This window comes from Salmo salar, chromosome 16 (genome assembly GCF_965601325.2).
Source record: "Salmo salar chromosome 16, fSalSal1, whole genome shotgun sequence".
Lineage (NCBI taxonomy): Eukaryota > Metazoa > Chordata > Actinopteri > Salmoniformes > Salmonidae > Salmo > Salmo salar.
The window spans coordinates 18,437,460-18,449,883 of record NC_138306.1 but is presented as its reverse complement, the minus strand read 5'-3'; the positions used below and the strand labels follow the sequence as shown (position 1 = coordinate 18,449,883).

The 12,424-nt window shown below is 41.7% G+C and overlaps 1 protein-coding gene across 4 annotated transcripts in view; it reads left to right on the top strand.

The window, feature by feature from the left end:
• LOC106573299 (liprin-beta-1) overlaps window positions 1–12,424 on the top strand; it is a 90,607-nt gene that overhangs the window by 46,920 nt on the left and 31,263 nt on the right. For 2 of the 4 annotated variants that reach the window (XM_014148233.3, XM_014148230.3), the window contains 8 exons: window positions 131–175; window positions 2,898–2,959; window positions 3,150–3,234; window positions 7,396–7,541; window positions 7,958–8,070; window positions 8,958–9,018; window positions 9,155–9,187; window positions 9,726–9,894. In XM_014148233.3, the coding sequence (XP_014003708.1) occupies window positions 131–175; window positions 2,898–2,959; window positions 3,150–3,234; window positions 7,396–7,541; window positions 7,958–8,070; window positions 8,958–9,018; window positions 9,155–9,187; window positions 9,726–9,894 (714 nt within the window). The remainder of the gene's footprint in view (window positions 1–130; window positions 176–2,897; window positions 2,960–3,149; window positions 3,235–7,395; window positions 7,542–7,957; window positions 8,071–8,957; window positions 9,019–9,154; window positions 9,188–9,725; window positions 9,895–12,424) is intronic. The other 2 variants (XM_014148234.3, XM_014148232.3) reach the window with 1 other exon arrangement.

Here is a 12,424-nt window from a genome sequence, read left to right as displayed (position 1 = left end):
AATGTCTGTCGTATTTTGTGACCAATCAACATGATTTAAAAGAATCCAGTCTTGACAGAAGTCATGATGGACAGTCTTCAGAATCTGGAGCCAGTTTTTGTTTCATACAGTAATTTTGTGTCCTGTTTAGTCTCTCACCCAGATGAAACTCTTAAAAAGAGGCTGAAAGAGAAACGTAAGGTTATGGGTTTTATCAATGCTTGTATTTATTATTATTTGCTCTTGCACAACTGTCACTGTTGCATGAATGACCCATCTGAACCTTGCTCCTCCATAACCCATTGGAAAGCTATTTAATACAATGTATTCTCTGTGAAATTGTATTTTAGAACTCAAAGAAGTGAATGAAAAGATGATATCAGTGGTTTATATTGCAGAAAGATTGGCCTTTATGTACTTTAAGAATGGTAAAGTAAGTTGACTTAATGGAAAGATCTTAAAGATGAAATCTGTTAGTTTTTTTGTTCTCCCTGGCAACCAGATGAAGTTCAAATGCAAATAGTGTGAAACGCAACCTGCACACAACAACAAGAAATATATGCTGTTCAAATGAACTCACCTGCGCCTCTTTGGTATTGTGATTTCTACAGCCTCAAAAACGTTCTACACAACATATTGATTACAATGGGAATCAAACTTACGGATTGTGCTTTAATTAAGACTGCCCTAGGGAATAAGAAAGATACTCCCCTACGTATTATTTGGAAATAAAACTTTACATTTTTCTCTATACGCCATCATTTGGGATTTTAGATCAAATGTTTTGAGGCGACAGTACAGAATTTCACCTTTTATTTGAGCCTATTTTCATACATACAGTGCATTCGGAAAGTATTCAGACCCCTTTTCCACATTTTGTTACTAAAATATATTAAGTAATTTTTTTCCCTCATCAGTCTACACACAATACCCCATAATGACAAAGTAAAAACAGGTTTTTAGAAAGTTTTCCAAATGTATTACAAATAAAAAAAGGTACCTTATTTACATATAAGTATTCAGACCCTTTGCAATGAGACTCGAAATTGACCTCAGGTGCATCCTCTTTCCATTGATTGGAGTCCACCTGTGGTAAATTCAATTAATTGGACATGATTTGGAAAGGCACACACCTGTCTATATAAGGTCACACACTTGACACCACATGTCAGAGCAAAAACCAAGCAATGAGGTTGAAGGAATTGGCCGTAGAGACAGGATTGTGTCGAGGCACAGATCTGGGGAAGGGTACCAAAAAATTTCTGCAGCATTGAAGGTCCCCAAGAACACAGTGGCCTCCATCATTCTTAAATGGAGGAAGTTTGGAACCACCAAGACTCTTCCAAAAGCTGGCCGCCCGGCCAAACCCAACAATCGAGGCAAAATTGCCACCCTTTGCCTTGATGACAGCTTTGCACACTCTTGGCATTCTCTCAACCAGCTTCACCTGGAATGCTTTTCCAACATTCTTGAAGGAGTTGTGCTTAGCACTTGTTGGCTCATTTACCTTCACTCTGTGGGACTATCATTTGTTTTTCAACAGGACAATGACCCAACACACCTCCAGGCTGTGGAAGGACTATTTGACCAAGAAGGAGAGTGATGGAGTGCTGCATCAGATGACCTGGCCTCCACAATCACCCGACCTCAACCCAATTAAGATGGTTTGGCATGAGTTGGACCACAGAGTGAAGGAAAAGGAGCCAACAAGTGCTAAGCACAACTCCTTCAAGACTGTTGGAAAAGCCTTCCAGGTGAAGCTGGTTGAGAGAATGCCAAGCATGTGCAAAGCTGTCATCAAGGCAAAGGGTGGCTACTTTTAAGAATCTAAAATATATTTTGATTTGTTTAACATGTTTTTGCTTACTACATGATTCCATATGTGGTATTTCATAGTTTTGATGTCTTCACTATTATTCTACAATGTAGAAAATAGTAAAAATAAAGAAAAACCCTTGAATGAGTAGGTGTGTCCAAACTGTTGACTGGTACTGTGTGTATATATAGGACCAAATACTAAACTTTTGACAAAATGATTTAATTATTAATGAATTTGTCCAAATACTTAATACACCTTCAAATGGGGGGACTAGATGCATACAGTGCATTCATTTCTAAATGGTAAAACAGATATGTATAAAAATACCCTTTATTGAAAGGTGACACTATGTACTTGTCTCATATACAACATTTGATCTCAAATCTAAAATGCTGGAGCATAGAGCCAAATTAAACGTTTTAGCTTCACTGTCCAAATAAATACGTAGGGGAGTGTGTATAAGATCATAGCCTGTCTACATGTAAAAAATAATAATTAAAAAAAAACTTTTCTGCAACCTGTCATGTCATGGATGCAAGCTCACTGTTCAGTCTGCTTCTATCATGCTTTCGCCTACAAACAACAATAATCACCTTTTAACACAGGCCTCTCCTCACCCTTTCCTTACCCCCGTCTTCTCTCACCACTTGCTCCCACCATCAACACCCAGTGTGCTGTCTGCTAACCCTCATCATAATCATCCTTGTCCTCCTCACAATGTCTCCTCTCATTATGTCTTTATTGTGACAGAACAGCACATTGACATGGCTGTACCCACCAAGTCCAAATCATCCACCTCAAGGTTCCGTCAACTGTGTTAGATGGTGTGCTTATCTTACTGTGAGACTAGGAAGTGGTTAGACTAGATGGACAGGGAGCACTAATGTCCCTCAGGAGCATTCCCTGTCCGTTTAGTACTGTTGTATAATGATGTATATTGACAACGGACAGAGACACCACTCTGAATAGATATATACTGTTGTACCATGGATCACAATGGATGAGTCAGTCAGAGGACCCCAGACATACCTTTGCCCAGAATTGACCATGGTTGACTGCTGTATATTCACTTGCTGAAATCCAGTTCTTTACCCTCCAGATGTGGAAGTGCAGAGAATGAAAAAAGCGGTGGAGTCACTGATGGCAGCCAATGAGGAGAAGGTACAGTGAACTACAGTTGACCCTCGCACCCCATCTCATTACTCTCGGATAGTTTGTCTTGTCAAGTTTAATGTGACAGGCCAAAGAAGAGGTTACAACCTCTCTGAACCTCTGTTCAAAAAACGTATCTCTCTGCATCTCGTCACCTGGCTTGTACTTTGACCTTTCTGTGACCCCTCTGCACCTGTAGGATCGTAAGATTGAGGAGTTGAGGCAGTCGCTGCAGCGCTACAAGAAGGTCCAGGACATGGTGATGTCAGTGCAAGAGAAGAAAGGTTTGAGAAGCCATGTTCTATTTCTAAAACCATGTCCTATCACCTTGACATATATCAAATTTTATTAGTCACATGCGCCGAATACAACAGGTGTAGTCCTTACAGTGAAACGCTTACTTACGAGCCCCTAACCAACAATGCAGTTTATAAAAATACAGATAAGAATAAGAGATAAAAGTAACAAGTATTTAAAGAGTAGCAGTGAAATAACAATGGCGAGACTGTATACAGGGGGTACCGATACAGAGTCAATGTGCGGAGGCACTGGTTATTTGAGGTAGTATGTACATGTAGGTAGAGTTATTAAAGTGACTATGCATACAGTTGAAGTCGGAAGTTTACATACACTTAGGTTGGAGTCATTAAAACAAGTTTTTTAACCACTCCACAAATTTCTTGTTAACTATAGTTTTGGCAAGTTGGTTATGACATCTATTTTGTGCATGACAAGTAATTTTTCCAACAATTGTTTACTGACAGATTATTTCACTTATAATTCACTGTATCACAATTCTAGTGGGTCAGAAGTTTACATACACTAAGTTGACTGTGCTTTTAAACAGCTTGGAAATTTCCAGAAAATGTCATGGCTTTAGAAGCTTCTGATAGGCTAATTGACATCGTTTGCGTCAATTGGAGGTGTACCTGTGGATGTATTTCAAGGCCTACCTTCAAACTCAGTGCCGCTTTGCTTGACATCATGGGAAAATCAAAAGAAATCAGCCAAGACCTCGGGAAAAAAAATGTGTAGACCTCCACAAGTCTGGTTCATCCTTGGGAGCATTTTCCAAACGCCTGAAGGTACCACATTCATCTGTACAAACAATCGTGCGCAAGTATAAACACCATGGGACCACGCAGCCCTCATACCGCTCAGGAAGGAGATGCGTTCTGTCTCCTAGAGATGAACGTACTTTGGTGCAAAAAGTGCAAATCAATCCCAGAACAACAGCAAAGGACCTAATGAAGATGCTGGAGGAAACAGGTGAAAATAGTCTGGGTAACCATTTGACTTGATGTTCAGCAGTCTTATGGCTGGGGAGTGGAAACTGTTTAGAAGCCTCTTGGACCTAGACTTGGCGCTCCAGTACCGCTTGCCGTGCGGTAGCAGAGAGAACAGTCTATGACGAGGGTGGCTGGAGTCTTTGACAATTTGTAGGGCCTTCCTCTGACACCGCCTGGTATAGAGGTCTTGGATGGCAGGAGGCTTGGCACCAGTGATGTACTGGGCCGTTCGCACTACCCTCTGTTGTGCCTTGCAGTCGGAGGCCGAGCAGTTGCCAGACCAGTCAGTGATGCAACTAGTCAGGATGCTCTCAATGGTGCAGCTGTAGAACCTTTTGAGGATCTGAGGACCCATGCCAAATCTTTTGTCTCCTAGGGGGAATAGGTTTTGTCGTGCCCTCTTCACGACTGTCTTGGTGTGCTTAGTTCGTTGGTAATGTGGACGCCAAGGAACTTGAAGCTCTCAACCTACTCCACTACAGCCCCATCAATGAGAATTGGGGCATGCTCAGTCCTCCTTTTCCTATAGTCCACAATCATCTCCGTTGTCTTGATCACATTGAGGGAGAGGTTGTTGTCCAGGCACCACACGGCCAGGTCTCTGACCTCCTCCCTATAGGCTGTCTCATCGTTGTCGGTGATCAGACCTACCACTGTTTTGTCATCGGCAAATTTAATGATGGTGTTGGAGTCGTGCCTAGCCGTGCAGTCATGAGTGAACAGGGAGTACAGGAGGGGACTGAGCATGCACCCCTGAGGGGCCCCTGTGTTGAGGATCAGTGTGGCAGATGTGTTGTTACCTACCCTTGCCACCTGGGAGCAACCCGTCAGGAAGTCCAGGATCCATTTGCAGAGGGAGGTGTTTAGTCCCAGGGTCCTTAGCTTATTGATGAGCTTTGAGGGCATTATGCTGTTGAACGCTGAGCTCTAGTCAATGAATAGCATTCTCACATAGGTGTTCCTTTTGTCCAGGTGGGAAAGGGTGTTGTGGAGTGCAATGGATATTGCATCATCTGTGGATCTGTTGGGGCGGTATGCAAAGTGGGTCTAGGGTTTCTGGGATGATGGTGTTGATGTGAGCCATGACCAACCTTTCAAGGCACTTCATGGCTACATACTTGAGTGCTATGGGTCGGTATTTGTTTAGGCAGGTTACCTTAGTGTTCTTGGGCACAGGGACTATGGTGGTCTGCTTAAAACGTGTTGGTATTACAGACTCGGACAGGGAGAGGTTGAAAATGTCAGTGAAGACACTTGCCAGTTGGTCAGCGCATGCTTGCAGTACACGTCCTGGTGATAGGGTGTCCCACCCCTGGTACACCCTATCAACAACAGGTGAAATATCAAGAGCGCCAAATTTGAAAACAATTAAATGTCATAATTCAAATTTCTCAAACATACAACTATCTTACACCCTTTGAAAGATAAACATCTCCTTAATCTAACCACGTTGTCCGATTTCAAAAAGGCTTTACGGCGAAAGCATAAGGTTAGATTATGTTAGGAGAGTACATTGACAATAGCTGTGTGTAATGTTTTGTAAATTCAAAGACGGGCGTCACCAAAAGCAGAAAACCAGCTAAAATTATGCACTAACCTTTGACAATCTCCATCAGATGACACTCCTAGGACATTATGTTAGACAATACATGCATTTTTTGTTCTATCAAGTTCATATTTATATCCAAAAACAGCGTTTTACTATGGCGTTGATGTTGAGGAAATCGTTTCCCTCCAATAACCGCCAGTCAATCAGCACGACAAATTAAATAATTACTATTCGAAAACATTGGTAAAATATTATATTGTCATTCAAAGAATTATAGATTTACATCTCTTGAACGCAACCGGATTGCCAGATTTAAAAATAACCTTACTGGGAAATCACACTTTGCAATAATCTGAGCACTGCGCCCAGAAAAATACGCTTTGCGATACAGACTAACCGCCATGTTGGAGAGATCTAAAATCGAAAATACTATGTAAATAATCCATTACCTTTGATTCTCTTCATCAGATGTCACTTCCAGGAATCCCAGGTCCATAACAAATGTAGTTTTGTTCGAAAAAGCTCATTTATGTCCAAAAAGCTCCGTGTTGTTAGCACATGATCTATGCCAGCCGGACTTCTCGTCATGAACGAGGGGGAAAAAAATATTTACGTTCGTTCAAACATGTCAAACGTTGTATAGCATAAATCATTAGTGCCTTTTTTAACCAGAACATGAATAATATTCAAGGCGGACGATTGAATTCTCTTTTAAAACGTATTGGAACGAGAGTACCCAACATGAACTCGCGCGCCAGAGTCTAATCGGCCACCACCGTTCCAAGGCTCTTGTTCGTTCAGTTCTCACAGTATAAGACTCAAAACACTTTGTAAAGACTGGTGACATCTAGTGGAAGCAATAGGAAGTGCTCAACAATTAATAAGCCCCTGTGTGTTTCAATGGCATAGGCTTAAAGGTAATTCAACACATCAGGTATCCACTTCCTGTCATAATTTGTCTCAGGGTTTTGACTGCCATATGAGTTCTGTTATACTTACAGACACCATTCAAACAGTTTTAGAAAATTCAGAGTGTTTTCTATCCAAACATGAACAATAATATGCATATTCTAGCTTCTGAGTTGGTGTAGGAGGCAGTTAAAAATGGGCACATATTTTTTTCAAAATTCTCAATACTGCCCCCTAGCCCCAACAGGTTAAAGGTCTTACTCACATCGGCTGTGGAGAGCGTGATCACACAGTCGTCCGGAACAGCTGGTGCTCTCATGCATGTTTCAGTGTTGTTTGCTTCAAAGTGAGCATAGAAGTTGTTTAGCTCGTCTGGTAGGCTGGTGTCACTGGGCAGCTCTCGGCTGTGCTTCCCCTTGTAGTCTGTAATGGTTTGCAAGCCCTGCCACATCCGACGAGTGTCAGAGCCGGTGTAGTACGATTCAGACCTTGTGAATGACCTGTCAGATGCAGTTTAATTAGTGATATAGAAGTGATTTGTAAGAGCAGATAGAAATGTTCTTGAAGTCAATCTTTAAACTTCAAAGCTTCATATTTCTGGCATTGGGCTCCAATAGAATGGCCAACTCTGAACTCGCTCTCTCTCTCTAGGCTACATACAAATCTGACTGCTAAAAATAATTCATCTTCCATTCCAGACAAAACCAAAGATGGTGAGAGTGACGAGAGTAACAGCGACAACTCCCTCTCTGTGATGTCAACGACAACCACCCCGGTTGCCCTGGAGTCGGAGAGGCACGCGCTAGCTGGAGTCGAGGAAGTAGCCGGGAAGAGCCCAGACGAGGTACAGGATTACGTGATGATTTATAGATTGACTAAACAGGCTAAGGCCCTCGGATCACAGAACAGAATATATTTCTATGAATTAATGTGTCACCCTCATTAGACCTTCTCAAAAAGCCTTGAGATGTTCTCCAACCAATGAAACAGTCAATAAGGACACATGCTGTCCTTAGATTTCACACTTCTGAATGAGGTGTTGCTGTCACTTTGCCAAATTAGTCTGATAACGTTCAATGTAACTTTGCAGTGACACTTGTCTTTTTGAATTATGACAACACCATTAACTGCTCGTTACCCTTAGTCTACTAAGTCGTGAAAACACCTTGACACGACAGAGAAAAGTAACATCTGACTTTGATGGCGGTTGTATTTTACTAAATGTTTATTCCCGTTTTGGTCCTCTGCCTCAATGCATAGCTGGAGACGCACTATGGTGCTACTGAAGTGCCTTCGCCAACAACCAGCCCTACAGTCCAGTCAGCCTGCGCTCTACAGAGCGTGCCAGAGCTTGACCAAGCTGAACCTGAGAGGTGAGCTGAACTAGATGCTTATCTATAATCTTTGTAACGGGCTTCAGCTAAACCTGTGGGACAATTTCCACATTTCTTCCAGAACAACATCTGCATTTCTTCAAGAACAACGTTAGTTTTTGGCTTTGGGTGTCTGTCCAGTGCTGTTCTTTTTACTAGGAACCAAACGGGACAAAGCGGGAACGGACCTACCTGAATTTCCCCAATAGACACACTTGTTTACATTGCAAAACATTTTGTTACTGTGTGCACTCCTGTTGATGAACAAAGTACCTTAGTTTGAACCTTAGATGAACAAAGTACCTATGTACCTTAGTTTGCCCATGAGCAGAGTGAGCTGACTAGGAAAGAGAGATGTCTTGAATGGTGTGTAGACCTAGTTCCTCAAATGAGACCCGTCTATGGAAAAGGTCAACACCTAGGCAAGATATCATGCCTCATCTTGCCTTAGCATGGTAAATGGGGCATAATTCATGATATTTGGACACCACGAGGTCCAAGGTGTCCCATAAGGCTGTTTAAATCCGCTTGACTGACAAATGAGGCTTCCTACGACAAATATCGATAGCCTCCACACCCAGGTTTGACAGTGTACAGTATAGCGTGCAGCAGGCAGCTCACAGCTTGTTCGTGTTAGCGTCCCAACACTCTGCAGTGAGGCAGGGGATCAGGAAGTGTCACAGGAGGCCCCCCTATCATGTGATACTCCACAGTGAGTATGCCCATGGTGTGAAGCCACGTGTCATCCTTTTGCTTAAAGCTTCCGCTGTCTGTCAGATTGCCTTCCTGCCAAAGGCCAGTGGTTCAGTACCGCACCACTTTCACTTTGGCACATTGACTAGATCAAAGTCTTGTAGTGTTCACTGTGATGAGCTTTGTCATTTCAGGACCCTGCATGTCCTGAAGTCAGCGAGTCAGGAAAACGTGTATGTCAGCAACAGTGAAAAGGTAAAGATATTTCTGAGTTCCCTTGAAGGGCAGGTCATCATCTCTCAGTTCTAAAGTCATCATTATCATGATTTGATTTCATCATTGAATTTCATCATTAACACTCCATCCCATGTCATCATATCACCTGTGACAGATTACATTGGTGATTGACGAAAAGCCAACAGAGGTGAGTCTGTTCTCAACAGTCTTCTTTGCATATTTCGGGGTCAGACACTTTATTTTTTGCTTATCCTCTCTTTATCATTCTTTAAATAGTTTTCCTTTTTGGCCTCATCCGTCTTGTTTAAAAGGCTGATAACCTATTCCTTATGAGGCTAGCATCCTCAGTAAAGTGAGTGAGTGTCACCTTGGTTTCATAGCATGCGTTTGATTGCCTTTTATCATATTGAATTGAAATTTCTCAATCCTTTACACTTAAAGCCAACTCTACACTGTCAGTTATTTTCAAATTCAACTTCTTAAAGATTGTTTTATTTATTACTACATGTGTGCGAAATGACATGCTTCTGGCATTGTGTGAACTGATTTTGCAGATAGCGGCGATTTTGAAGGAGGTTTTTACTTGCAATGACTGTGATATGTTTATTTTTACCTACCGTGCCTTAGTTGAATGCACTGATTGTAAGTCACTCTGGATAAGAGCGTCCGCTAAATGACTAAAATGTAAAATTGACGTGTCAATTCTGTATTTTGCTACTGTTCAGAATAAGGCGGTGGAGGAAATCAGTAAGATCAGCGAGCGCCCGCCCAAGTCTCCCTCTTCATCTCGCCCAGAGGACGACAGCTTCGGTACCAAGAAGGCTCGCTCCTCCTTTGGCCGAGGCTTCTTCAAGATCAAGGGGGGCAAGAGGACAGCCAGCGCCCCTAACCTGGGTAAGACAGGGTGGATGGGTGGCCTAGTGTGCGTGAATGGGCTGTGGGTCTCAGGTGGAAGCTTTGTGGGGACAGGTCCCATATTCACAAAGCAACTTAGAGTAGGAGTGCTGATCTAGGATCAGGTCCTCCCTGTCCATACAACTTTGTTCATTATGAACTTAAAGGAAAAAACGATCCTAGAGCAGCAGTCTTACTCTGAGATGCTTTTTTTAATAAGGGCCCAGATATAACCCTGCTACTCAATGGTTTTTGACAGTTATTTTGCTTCTTTTGTGCTATTTTGACTTGAACTGTTAATGACATGATTAGTAAGATTGTGGTCTGTGTTATTCTTTGCTTTTAATTATATGTGCAGTGTATATACAACAAAATGTCTTTCTCTGAGCAATTGTATTAGTATAAAATAATAATATATCCACATTTTTTTGGAGCATAGAATGTAGCCTAGTATTTTTTATTATTTATTTTATACAGCCATTCCTCATCTTTATCAAGGGTGTCAATAAATTCGGGCCCCACGTGTTTGACACTTAATTCAGACAGTAAGGAAATTAGAGAGTTAGAGGAGAACCAATGAAAAGGGTTAACACAGGGAGTCATATCTGACATGCAGGGGAGTGGTACCACACCGACTCTGCACCGTCTTTGTTTTATTCTGAAGACTGAGTGGTTCTTTCCAAAGAGCTTAGTTTTTCGATGTAGCTTTTAACATTTTTGTTCCCTAAACCACACCCATAGTTTCAAATACATACAAACAGCATAATTATTAGTCCCACAAACTGTTCTCCCTGTCTGATTATGAAAATGTAGCCTAGTGTGTGTGCTTTGTATGTATGTATGTATGTATTATCTGCCTCCTGCCCCTACCATCATTATATGAATATCCCCTGTTGTTTTTTCCCTTCAGTAACCTTTGGCCTCTTTGTGCTTTGTGTAACGCATTGTGAAGACCGCAGCTGGATTGCAAGTGCCCCTATGCTAGGTACAGAATAATGGAGCCATTATGTCTTCAGGGCAAGGCGGGCTGCAGTAAGGCCTCTCTGGAGGAATGACCAGTACTGAATATGACCCCTGACCTCATTCCCCCCACCCCCTTCCTTCCCAAACACACTCAACCAACTGTTGACTTTCTACTTTCACCTAACTCACAAACTTGTGTAAGCCGAAGTGTCCTTTGTAATTGAATTTCTCCCAACACTTAGAAATGCATTATAGGTTTTGAACTCTCTTGGGTGCCCACTTTATATGGAATATGAGTTGAGGGTGACTTCTATATTCCAAGACGTATTGGTAGACATGTTGGTAGAAAGTAAGGGTAGGAATTTCTATTCTTTGTAATTCAATTTCAGAACTCATGATTCACCCAAGTCTTAAAAATCTTGGTGGTGACCTTTTTATTCCAAGACTTAATGAAACATGCTCGTGTTGATATAACTTGGGAGTTCATGGATAGAGAAGAAAGGGTTTGAATTTCCACTCTAGACATTTGAATAGAGGTTACTCTCGGGCTACCATGAACCCATGGCAAGGCCCTGTTCTGGCTCCTATTGTTGGCGTCCATTTAGTATATAATTCTACAGTAGCTACACTAGACTTCCTTTTATACAACCACACCCATGTTACCAGCGGTTGTTCCTCGCCAAACTGCTTTTTATGAGCACCAGTGCGGGATAGCATCAAAGCTGAGGGACAGCGTTTTGTATGTTAGTTCTGTACATCTCCAAACTCTGCATGTATATGTGCTCTTTTCTATTTCTGTTCAAACTCCCCTCGCACCAAACCATATCTGGGTCTTATTACCAGATGATGTCATCTGCAATGATGCCACCCGATAGGAATTGAACTGCCAATATTCATATAGCCGTTTCCTTAAACGCACTAACCACGGTCAGATCCTGAATGTTGTTCTTTCTAAAGTTAGACCACCTCACTCTCCCATGTACACGCTCAGTGAGGTGAGTCTCATTTAGGAATGTGTGTTTGCACGAATTATCCTCTGTTTAAGTCTAATAATGAAATGGGAATTGTATGCATTTCCGTCCTGTTTTGTCTTTACACCAGTGCATAACTAGTCTTTGAATTATGTAAGGCCTACAACTAAAGTTATCTTTAGTGCTTTTATAGTCTCCACTCCATTGCATGCATTAAGGAGGGGTTCTACTAACCTAGCATATGGAATTGTTTTAAGCTGGTTATACCGTAGATCATTTAGCAACTTGATTTAGAATTTTAGATTGAATTTGGCCTTTACTGCTGTAGCCCAAAGAAACACATTGAATAACATTCATAAATGGCACAAAATAAATCATAAGGAATAAGGTTTTAGAGTGTCTGTCCTATATCTAGGAGATATAAGAATGCTAGATGGGGTGGGGACACAAAGACTTCCATACTTCCATTTAGTGATGCACCAATATGACATTTTTGGTCGATACTGATATTTTCCTTGCCAAAGAAAAAAACGCATTTTAGCGGCCTTTTAAGCATTCTCGTACAGTTAAATAGTTTACTCACACACATGGACGCA